The 12,202-nt window shown below is 42.6% G+C and overlaps 1 protein-coding gene across 1 annotated transcript; it reads left to right on the forward strand.

Annotated features, from left to right (window-relative positions):
• Positions 1-529: 529 nt before the first annotated feature.
• Positions 530-10,331, forward strand: LOC148360518 (uncharacterized). The gene is made up of 2 exons (XM_088341374.1): positions 530-876; positions 3,685-10,331. The coding sequence occupies exons 1-2, from the start codon at positions 777-779 to the stop codon at positions 5,349-5,351; spliced, it is 1,767 nt and encodes a 588-aa protein (XP_088197500.1). The 5' UTR covers positions 530-776; the 3' UTR covers positions 5,352-10,331.
• Positions 10,332-12,202: the final 1,871 nt, after the last annotated feature.

Here is a 12,202-nt window from a genome sequence, read left to right on the forward strand (position 1 = left end):
GGCCATATTTAAAACTTCAACTCATTGTTCTAATGTGCTCCATTTTGTCATGTCTCGCGGGCCAAGATTCAAAGCCTTGGCGGGCCCGCGGGCCACATGTTCGACACCTGTGCTTTAAAGGGACAGTGTGTAATATTTAGTGTCTCTTAAAGGTACAAAAAACTTTCACTCAGTAAAAAAATTGATTTGAATACTAGACAAACACACGACATGAACTATCACGCCAATATAATTTTTTATATTTAAAAAAATCCCAAATCGAGAAATGTGTATTTTTTTACATAGACGTCGCCGCCATGTTTGTCTGGCATCTTGCTGCTTTGCGGACATTATTTGGCACTGGTTTTCAAAATAGTAGTCAAATATTACAAATTGGAGATTTAATATACTGTATAGTTACAGTAAATCGAAGAGTGGAGATAGGGAAAATATCCCCAACAACAGAGGGCGGTAATGAGCTAAAGTGATGGATGCACACGCCATTACACTCGAAGAAGAAGAGTACAGCGTCCCACAATACACTGCGGTTGTGTGTTTTGGAGGAGATGTCGACATGGCCGCCGTACAAAACGCCGAATAAGATAATAGCTACAAGATTGTCAAATGTTCTATATTCCACATATAATTACCTAAACTTGACAGCAGGCTACATTTAACGTCCTGTTAGTTTGCGTAGTTACTGCCTTTTATACTCCCAATCGGCCTTTTTTATAGTCCACCGGAAAATCTCTATTGAACTTGTTCAAAATCAAGCGTGAGCTTTAAAAGTGGAGAAAATGTGCTCAAGTGGGGAAGGAAATGTGAAAGAGGAGCTTCAGGAAGCGCAAGAGGAGACCGAGAGAGAATACCGACAGTCGGAGGCTGTTTTCAAGCAAGGTTGGTCATTTTAGTTTCTGAATATGTTGGCCTGGAGATGGATGGGCGCTAACCGGCTGTACTTGCCCAAGACACACCACGGGAAATGGTGTCCCTACAGCTCCAGTGGTTAAGGAATCCCATCTCATCTCATCAGTGGGCAGGGGACACCCTGAACTGGTTGCCAGCCAATCGCAGGGCACACAGGGACAGACAACTCACTCGCTCGCTCATTCACACCTAGGGACAATTTGGACCGGCCAATCCACCTGAAATGCATGTCTTTGGAATGTGGGAGGGAACCGGAGTGCCCGGAGGAAACCCACGCAAGCACGGGGAGAACATGCAAACTCCGCACAGGAAGTCCGGGAGCTGGATTTGAACCCACACAGGAGGTTCCCAAGATCTTAGAACTGTGCCTGCACACGCTAACCACTGCGCCGCCGTGCTGCCCCGTTAAGGAATCCAACCAACCAAAAAGCTACTCATGTACTAAGTAGCTCAAGTAACGTCTTCTAAATTGTGGAAATGTTGAGGCCTGCCTCACTGAGATAAAAGAGTGGATGGCACTCAACTTCTTGCACCTTAACTCTGAAAAGACTGAAATGTTAATTATTGGTCCATCTAAATGCCGTGACTTGTTCTCAAAATCAGCTCTGAACATTGACAAATGTAATATCACCCAGAGTGACTCAGTTAAAAATGTAGGTGCCATATTTGACCCCGATCTGTCCTTTCAAACATACGTGAAGAATATTACTAGAACAGCTTTCTTCCATCTTCGTAACATTGCTAAAATTGGACTAGGCTGTCCCAGTCTGACGTGGGGAATATACCGTAAATTCCGGACTATAAGCCGCTACTTTTTTCCCCAAACTTTCAACCCTGCGGCTTATTCAGTGATGCGGCCAATTTATGTCATTTTTCTAACGACCGCTAGCGGCGCTCGAGTGTTGCTACCATTAACTGCCCTGTCAAAGCTATATTATTATTATTAAAGCTTTGAAAACTCTCTCGGTGTACCGTCTTTCTTTGTAAATATGTGTAACCCATGTATAATATGTATTTGCAACTGTATATTTTTGTAATGTATTTATTTGTATTTATTTTAGACACTTATTCTGATATGTTTTGCACGCGTGAACGAAAAAGGAGGGGCGGAACAAACGCGGGGTGCCGAGTTTAAGTGGGGACCGCTAAAGGTGAGGGACGGACAAGGAAAGAAGAGGGTAAAAAGTTGGTTAAAGAAAAAGGAGCTGCGTGAGTAAATGTGTTCATCTGATATATTTTTCCCACCCTTGCCTTTGGAAATACACACTTTTTTCCTTGGATTGCTTTCAACGGGACCCGGACTCTGCAGGTCTGCATCAAACTTTAAGTACCGGTATCATTTTCCGTTCATTTTGACTTCTATGATTTTTGGACTGTGGACTTTCATGAAGGACATTTAGTTTCAATCGCGGGACTTGAAGTCGGATTTGGGTTAATTTTGTGTTTGTGTTACATGTTTAAATGTGGGCGCATGCGGCTTATATACAGGTGCGGCTTGTGTATGTACAAAAACGATTTTCCTCTTAAAATCTTGTGGGTGCGGCTTATAATCAGGTGCGCTCTATAGTCAGGAATTTATGGTAATGCATGTGTTGGTTACCTCCCATATTGATTACTGTAATACCCTACTCTCTGGTCTCCCGAAGTCCAAAATCAAGAGCCTTCGGCTGGTACCAAATGCTGCAGCAAGGCTTTTAACTAAGACAAGAAAGTTTGATCACATGACCCCGATTTTAGCTCACCTGCATTGGCTCCCTGTTCGCTTAAGATGTGATTTGAAGGTTCTGTCGGTAGTATACCAAATCATGCACGGACTTGCTCCCTTATATCTTTCAGATTTAATTTCGCCCTATGTTCCGGTCCAGAGCCTTCGCTCTGAAAACGCTGGTCTACTAGTGATCCCAAGGGCCAAGAAGAAATCGGCAGGTTCTTGAGCATTCTCCATTCGGGCTGTGGAATGCTCTTCCCCCTGAGATTGGATCTGCAACCTCAGTGGAAATGTTTCAATCTAAGCTTAAAACGCACTTCTACTCTATAGCATATGAATAACCTATATTTTAGGTTGATAATATTTGTATTATTTGCCCTCATGTGGGTTTTAGATCAGGGGATGGTCTCATAATAGTCTGTAAAAATAGTTTGCAATAGTATTTAATCCGTGCAGCCCTTTGAGACTCTTTTTGATTAAGGGCGTCACAAATAAACATGACTTGACTTGACTGAGGTTTTTGAGTTTTCCCTTGCCCTCATGTAGGTTTTCGATCAGGGGATGGTGTCATAATAGTCTGTAGTTTGCAATAATCTGTGGTCTGTGCAGCCCTTTGAGACTCTTTGTGATTAAGGGCGTCACAAATAAACTCGACTTGACTTTTATGATACTTGTTAAACAACCATTCAACGATCGTGACACTTGCTCCGTCAGATAACGCAGGGCTGAGAAGCACAGGGAAAAACAAAAACGTGAAGGGGAGTGAGATCCTGAAGGGGAGTCGCAGTTAGCCTCAACGTTCGTAACTACTTAACATGAAATGGATCAGGAATACATAAAACGTCTATTTTTAAAATTTGAGGGCAGATAAAACATCACCGTCAATTGTCTTCATTCAAAGGGATACATTAAAATGCCAAATCAGGCTTAGAACCTTGCTGGTTCGCACAGCAAGAAATAACCCTCTAAAAAGTAATGGTTATATTCTTGTGGTTTTTGGTACTTGTTTCAACTCAACTGCCGTGCAAAGGCTCAATACAAATAAATTTGACCTGCCTTATGTCTTTCAGATGCCGGTGAAAAATATCTGCATCCTGCGCAGCAGGAACCAGAGTTTCCTGGCGTGAAAATGGAGCAGGAGGAAGATTTTAAGCCTTATCACGTTATAAAGGTGGAGAAGGAGGATGTGGAGCCTGTTGATGCTAAAGAGGAAGAAGACTATGCGGTGTTGCTGGTGGACGGGGTGCGTTCAACCATCAAAGATCAAGAGAACAGTTGGCAGGAGCCTTTAAGCATCAGCTCCTTTCAACACGAGGAAACGAATGACGACGCCGTTGCAAACACCGAAAGCGACAAACAGTCCCCAGGTGATAACACGTGTTCTCAATGTGGGAAAACCTTTCGACGCAAAGCTTATATGAAGTTGCATATGAAAGTTCACACTGGGGAGAAGCCTTTCGCTTGCACATTTTGCGATAAGAAGTTCCGTCACAAGATAAATCTAATGGGGCACATCAGGACCCACACCGGTGAGAAGCCTTATGCCTGCTCGGTTTGCGGTCAAAGATTCACCTGGAAGAGTTCCTTAGAAATACACAAAAGACGCCACACTGGCGAGAAACCCTTCGCCTGCTCGGTTTGTGGGCAAACATTCAGCCAGAAGATTGTCTTAGATAGACACACACGAACCCACACTGGCGAGAAGACGTTTGTCTGCTCAGTTTGCGGTAAAAAATTCACCTGGAAGACTTCCTTAGAAATACACAAAAGAATCCACACGGGCGAGAAGCCCTTTTCCTGCTCAGTTTGCGGTCACCGATTCAGCTGGAAGAATTCCTTGAAATTACACACAAGGATCCACACCGGGGAGAAACTGTTTCCTTGTTTAGTGTGTGGTAAAAAATACACCCAGAAAGGAAATTTGATAACACACACACGAACCCACACCGGTGAGAAGCCGTTTGCCTGCTCGGTTTGCGGTAAAAGATTCACCGAGATCGGGCGCTTGAAAAGCCACACGGTGACCCACGCTGGCGAGAAACCTTTCGGCTGCTCCATTTGCGGGAAACGATTCGCCCTGCAGATTGATGTCAGATCTCACGAAATCACCCACACCGGTGAGAAACCTTTCAAGTGTTTAGTTTGTGGTAAAAGATTCACGCACAAAAGAAGCTTGAAATCGCATACGCAAAACCATAATGCGGAGAAACAATTTGCCTGCTCCATTTGCGGTCAGAAATTCAGCCAGAAGAATGACTTAAGACGACACAAAAGAACCCACACTGGCGAGAAACCTTTCGTCTGCTCGGTTTGCGGTCACCAATTCTGCGGGCAGAACGCCTTAAAGTTACACACGAGAACCCACACTGGCGAGAAGCCTTTCGTCTGCTCAGTTTGTGGGAAAACTTTCGTTCGGAATTGGAACTTAAAAAAACACACGAGAACCCACACTGGCGAGAAGCCGTTCGCCTGCTCAATTTGCGGTCATAGTTTCAGCCAGAAGATTGTCTTAGAAAGACACACCAGAACCCACACTGGGGAGAAGCCTTTTGCCTGCTCAGTTTGCGGTCAAAGATTTAGCCAGAAGAATGCCATAAAAGCACACACAAGAACTCACACTGGCGAGAAGCCTTTTGCTTGCTCAATTTGTGGTAAAACCTTCACTCGGAATCATAATGTGAAAAAACACACAAGAACCCACCATGGGGGTAACCAGACTGTTTTGGGGGGTGCATAAAGGGGTTACAAAAGACCGTTTTTTAAAATTGGACACATAACGGGTAGTGTTCCTCCCCGCAATCATGCAGATATGTTCCATGACATTGCAGGACCTCATATCCACTAGAGCTGTTATCTTACCGGGAGATGGCGAGGAATCGGAACATTGGCGGGTCCCATTCAAAAACAGACACCGATTGTAGTAAACAGCTATTCCATAGTGCTTATATTTGCATGGAGTCATTGAAACTTTGCTTAGCATGTTGCAGGGGAACTTCTGACTGTTTTTTCCGAGTTGCGTGCTTTGATCAACAACGGGTAGTAAGTCTTCCTGCTTTCGTGTACAGCGTGCGTTCCGCTTTTCACCCATTTTAGGGATGTGATTGTGACTTTTCCTTTTGTGTTTTTCACGGCGTGTCTTACAATTAATATAATATTGTCCAGATAGCTCCCCGTTACCTTGCTTCCTGGTTAGCCCCGATAGCAGATAGCTAGCTGGCTAGCCTGCCGGGCTAATTGTTTTTTTTTCTCCTGCTGGGTTCGAGTTTGTTTCCGTGGTAGTGTTTTGTTGTTGGCTCGCAGTTATGCCGGCTGCTCACTTCATGTTTTTGGTCAGCCAGGATCCCTTTTTTCTGCCGATTAGTCCCGGTTAGCCATTTTAAGCTGCCGGCTAGCCTGCCGTAGCCCGGCTGGTTTAGCACCTGTTATCTCTGTGTTATTTTTGCCAGTTTGCCCCATTTTGGTTCCTCGCCATTTGCTCGGGTGCTGGTGTTCTTCACATGGCGTCAAAGCTCAGGAAGTCTTAAGACGAGACAGACTGTCTTCATAATTCATTATCTCGGAAAATAATTGGAATACACCAATGACATATGTGTATAGATATTGTGCAAAAAACGTGCTATTTTTTAATATGATGTAAAACGCTAGATAAAAAAAGGAAAACAAAATTAAAAAAAAAAATAAAAAGTGAACTAAATGGTCTGCATTTATTTAGTGCTTTTCAAGGCAATGAAGACCTCCCAGAGCGCTTTACAATGTGCTTCACACTTTACCATTCATACACACACTCACACAGCAATCGGGAGTCAGCCACGCAAGGCGCCTACCTGCTTATTGGGGGCATTAGGGATTCAGTGTCTTGCCCAAGGACACGTTGACATCTAAGGAGCCGGGAATCAAACCTGCGACCTCTTGATGCCAAGACGAGCGCTCTACCTCCTGAGCTAATGCCGCCCATTGGGGTTTTTTTGTAATATTTCTTCTGTTAGATTCCCCAAATAGAGCCACCTTGTTTTATGATAAGGGCGGCACAGCGGCTGAGTGGTTAGCACGTCAGCAGCACAGTTCTGAGGTCATGGGTTCAAATCCAGCTACCAGCCTTCCTGTGCGGAGTTTGCATGGTCTCCACATTCTTTTGTGGGTTTCCACCAGGCACTCCGGTTACCTCTCACATTCCAAAAACATGCATTTCAGTTTAATTGGCCGTGCCCAGTGAGTGAATAGTCTGTGCCCAGGCCCTGACTGGCAACCAGTACAGGGTGTCCCCTGCCCACTTCCCCAAGATGGCTGGGATGGGATCTAGCGCCCCTGTGGCGAGGATAAGCGGTGCAGATAATGGATGGATATGTTATGCGGTGTGGATGAACCTATGTGGGGGAGGCAGAAACTGCAGGAATGGTTTCTCAAAAAGAGGACTGCATTTATTAATAAAAATCGAAGACCAACGTACCAAACAAACAAGAATGGCAACTCACAAAAGGTCGAAACAAGAAACTAGATATAAAAACCTGGCGTGAAAGTGAAACTAACACAGAGGATGACATAAAAACTCAAAATAACCCAACAAAGTTTGCTAAACAACATTGTCCTTTTAAAGGGTTCAGAATGATTGGACTCACCTGTGCCCACTTCAAAACGCCATTTGGGGCCCTCTGGTGGTTGGAGGTATGCCAAACCCTAACGCCTTCATTGTTTTGGGTATTCCACAATTTTCTTTCAAACCAACCACAATTTTTTCCTGTATTCTCGGGTAAAACCAAACTACCGTATTTTCCACACTAAAAGGCGCACCTAAAAGCCTTTATTTTATTTTTTTCAAAAGCTGACCATGCGCCTTATAATACAGTGCGCCTTATATATGGATCAATATTAAGTCGCAAAGTCTTGGAACTAAGGCAAGCAGCCGCCGACTCGATTTTCCCCCGAAGGCGAAGTCGTCCGCGGTGTATGCTGGGATTTATGTACCGGCGTTTCATTGGCTAACCTATGTGTCAATCATCATTTGAATCGATCACTATTGGCTAAAGTTATTCGGAGGTAAAGGGGGCGGATCCTTTTTATCATTTACAGGCTCGCATAGGCTAAAGGGGCGAAACAAAGCCTGCAATTGGCCGAAAAAGAAGAATGTGAATCACACGTTGGGTTGCACTACGGCATAGAGAAAACATTTTTTATTATTGTGTATTTGTAAATATTTGACTCTCCTGGATTTACTACACTCACGGTTGTAAGAAGACCATGGTTACGTATCATTATTGAACGTGATGGCTGCAAGAGAACTTATATTATATTTTCCCGGTATCTTGTTTTAGAACGATCTTGATGTTTCTGTGATGAGTCTATTTTGAAACTCAATTCAATTCAAAGTGTTTATTGTCATATGCACAGTACAGAACCCCGTTTCCCTGCACAATCAAATTCTTACTTTGCTGTCCACACAGTTGCCAGCAAAAAATCAAATGGAAACTAAGAAATTTTTGTTTGGTGACATCGTACAGACACTGTTTCTGTACATGTCTGAGACACGTATTCTGCTTCTTTGCAAGCTTTCGGAATGTTAAGGGGGTAATAAGTTGGATTGAACGATATGACTGTTTTGTCGACGTTCCCGTTGTAGCGCCTTATAATCCGGTGCGCCTTATGTATGGAAAATATAGGGCCAAAAACTATTTTTTTGGGGGTGCGCCCTATAACCTGGAGCGCCTTATAGTGCGGAAAATACGGTATATCCGTGTGGTCAACGTCTAAGTTTTTCACACGTTCTCCAGCATGGTTGTTGAACCTCTGAAAAACTCGAAAATTTTCGGGGTAATGCAAAACTTATTCTTGCAGTTGAATTCCCTCGGAATCCTGAAGCGAGTCGACGTGCATTGTGTTTTACAAAAATTCCACCACTCGTCTTCTGTTATTTTTGAATCTATCTCCTTTTCCTATTTTATTTGAACGAAGAGTGATGAATTCCCACGACATGCCCTCAAACATTCATTGATATTGAAAATCGGAGGAATAGTTTTTCTTGAATTACTTTGCATCACAGAAGTGTATTATTGTGAATTTGTGTCCGGAACTTTTTTTTTAATATTGTTTTGTTGATTGAACAATGACGATTTCCATTTTAAACGCTCTGTGTTTAATCAACGTCATGAATTTGAGATTGGACTCTTAAATCCTCATTTTCTTTTGTTATAAAATGTAGAATATGTGTTTAATGTCCAATATAAGCATGAGCCTTTTTTTAGTTCTTTTTTGGTCATCCTGGAATTGGGGTGACCTCATGTGCGGTCCCTTCTCAAGGTTTCTTCAGTTCCCTCATGTTGAGGTTTTTAAGTTTTCCCTAGCCCTCATGTAGGTTTTGGATCAGGGGATGGTGTCATAATAGTCTCTGATCTCTGCTGCCCTTTGAGACTCCTTGTAATTAAGGGCATCAAAAATACTTATGAATTGAGGTTTTTGAGGTTTTCCTTACCCTCATGTAAGTTTTAGATCAGGGGATGGTGTCATAATAGTCTGTGGTTTGCAATAATCTGTGGTCTGTGCAGCCCTTTGAGACTCTTTGTGATTGAGTGAGTCACAAATAAACAGGACTTGACCTGAGGTTTTTGATTTTTTTTCCCTTGCCCTCATGTAGGTTTTAGATCAGGGGATGGTATCATAATAGTCTTTGATCTCTGCTGCCCTTTGAGACTCCTTGTAATTAAGGGCGTCACAAATAATCATGACTTGGTTTTTGAGTTTTTCCTTACCCTCATGTAGGTTTTAGATCAGGGGATGGTGTGATAAAAGTCTGTGGTATGCAATAATCTGTGGTCTGTGCAGCCCTTTGAGATTAATGGCTATACAAATAAACTTGACTTGACTTATGCTGAGGTTTTTGAGTTTTTCCTTGCCCTCATGTTGGTTTTAGATCAGGGGATGGTCTAATAATACTCTACAGTCTGTGCAGCCCTTTGAGACTACTTGTGATTAACGGCCAAACAAATAAACAGGACTTGACTTGAGGTTTTTGAGTTTTTCTTTGCCCTCATGTAGGTTTTAGATCAGTGGATGGGGTCTTAACAGTCTGTGGTCTGTGCAGCCTTTTGAGACTCCTTGTGATTAAGGGCCAAACAAATAAACAGGACTTCTCATTTCAAGTATCTCATAACCTTCTTGCCTCTTAATTTGACTGTCCCTACCATATCCCTATAATGAAAGGAGGGGGAGAAAATTGCCTACATCATATTAAGTTATGTGATCAAAAGTGGGGTGCAGCATTTGAAAACTTAAGGCTGTAATCATGACTTTAAGCCAAGGGGTGGCGGCAGGTACATGGAATTTCTTCGACGCGCTTAACCGAACTCTTCTTTTTTCATCTTTTTGTGGGTTTGTTCCGCCCCGAACAGGCCTGATACAAATGAAATCACAGAAGATAGGCGCAATGGAAAACAAAGTATAAAAGCTCTTTGAACTCAGTTGGGCATTGTTAACACATACTCATTAGAAAAAATTTTGAAGGACACCTCAAACTACGCGCCCCACCTTTGAGTGGCCTGTGTCGGCCATTTCTTCTCAGTCATAACACAGAAACAGTCTGTTTTTTATTTTGATGTATATTTAAAAAAAGGGATACCATGTATTCATGGTTTTTGTGTATGGTGATATTTAAAAAGCAACCGTATCTGATGTTATACTCTGTTTTTGCCCAATAAATACGAGAAAATAAAATATAACCATCAACCTGTTCTTTGTACTTGTTTCTCTGTCTACCAGAAAATGTTCATCTTTTTCTATTCATTCATTTGTTTATCCCATAGCACGGAACTGTGAAATATATACCTTGTGAATTATATTGTTTTTTTTTTAATGCTGCTGCTAAATGTTATTGCACTTGTATTCATTGTACCATTGTTACATTGCACTATTCTTCTTTGCATAGGACAGTTTTTCTAAGTACTACAGTGGAACCTCGGTTCTTGACCATAATCCGTTCCAGAACCCTGTTCGAAAAGCAATTTGTTCGATCACCGAAATCGTTTTTCCCATTAAAAATAATGTAAATCGTTTTAATCCGTTCCAACACCCTGAATGTTTACCCTGAATGTTTAACGTAAACATGAAGCTAACCCAGGCTAATCGTACGTTTGCCTTATCGTAATCTTCCGTACGAAAAATGACGCTAACATGAACGTGTAAAAATAAAAAAATCAGGTCGTTTACAAGTCATTTAGCCCCCGGGTCTCCACAACAAGGGGTGAGCAGTTCATTGGAAAGGGGGCTCCATTCCAACACCCTGAAAGTTGGGCTCCGTTCCAACACCCTGAATGTTTACCTTGAATGTTTAACGTAAACATAAAGCTAACCCAGGCTAATCGTACGTTCGCGTTATCGTAATCTTCCGTACAAAAGATTACGCTAACATGAACGTGTAAAAATTAAAAAAAAGGATAAAGAAAAGAATTATGAATAGGATTTCTTACCTTTGTGGTGGTCAGCAGAAGGCGCAGGTGGACGGTGGTGCTATTATTTCTTTCTTAAATGCAATAGTTGCACGCACTACTTTTCTTTTCTCACCTGTAGCAACTTTGCTGCTTCCATTGACTTTCTTCGGAGGCATAATAAGGGGCTAAAACACCCGTACGCCGCTCAGCATGGCACCCTAGCGTACGCACTCACGCATTACCGGCGTTCGAACTCCGATTTTTTGACCGAACAGCAAGAAGAAGCAAGAATTTCTCTAAATTTTTGGTCGGACTCCCATTTGTTTCAACTGAGAGGCGTTCGAAAACCCAGGTTCCACTCTATGTTGTCATTATTTCTTTTGCCTATTCATCCTGATAGTATTTCATTGTTTTTTAGTTGTGATTGCTTCAGCAAGGCACGACTACATTGCCAAGTGCTGTAAGCACAGGGCAATGTAGTTGTGCTTGAGATCTTTTTATTATTATATCTATCTTCTGACAAAAAAGTTTGTCAGGTAACTCCTCCCAGAGCTTTTGGAGTGGCCCAACAATTCATGTACCAAAAATTCCGGCCTGACCGACAAAAAAAACGATTTCTGCTTGAGACCAAAAAAAAGTCTCCATCCGCACTATTGTATTTTGAGAATCTCCCATCCGGAGTACTCGGCCCATTCAATTCAATGGGTAGCCATGGAAACGAGGGCTTTACCAGAGGTAGTCATAGTAATCAGGGACTGTCCAGGGTGGCTTGAGGGGGCCCGACCCACATTACCTTTAACCATGGGTAAATGGTGAATTCCGAAGAGTGTATGCTAGCGAGAGGATGCTAACAGCTATGTGCGCCGCTAGCAAAGTGTTGGGCTGGCATAGCCAGCCCAAGTATTAGCGCAAGGTAGCTGTAAACACTGTCGGTAGTCCCCCGCAGAACCAAGTAAAAAAATGACGAATACATCTTTCTGAGTTAATAAATTTATGCTAACTCATAATGCTAACAACTCAACGCTACCGGTTCTCCACCAACATCTGCCAGATCAATCACAACTCTTACAATTGCCGCGGGAATTGTCTAGTTCTCTTTAAAGTCCATGTTTTACATGTGTTACTTGGGAGTGCCACGTCCAGTGCCGACCCTCACTTGCATCTTTGTAATTTT

Source organism: Urocampus carinirostris, chromosome 8 (genome assembly GCF_059441175.1).
Source record: "Urocampus carinirostris isolate Australia breed hairy pipefish chromosome 8, RoL_Ucar_1.0, whole genome shotgun sequence".
Lineage (NCBI taxonomy): Eukaryota > Metazoa > Chordata > Actinopteri > Syngnathiformes > Syngnathidae > Urocampus > Urocampus carinirostris.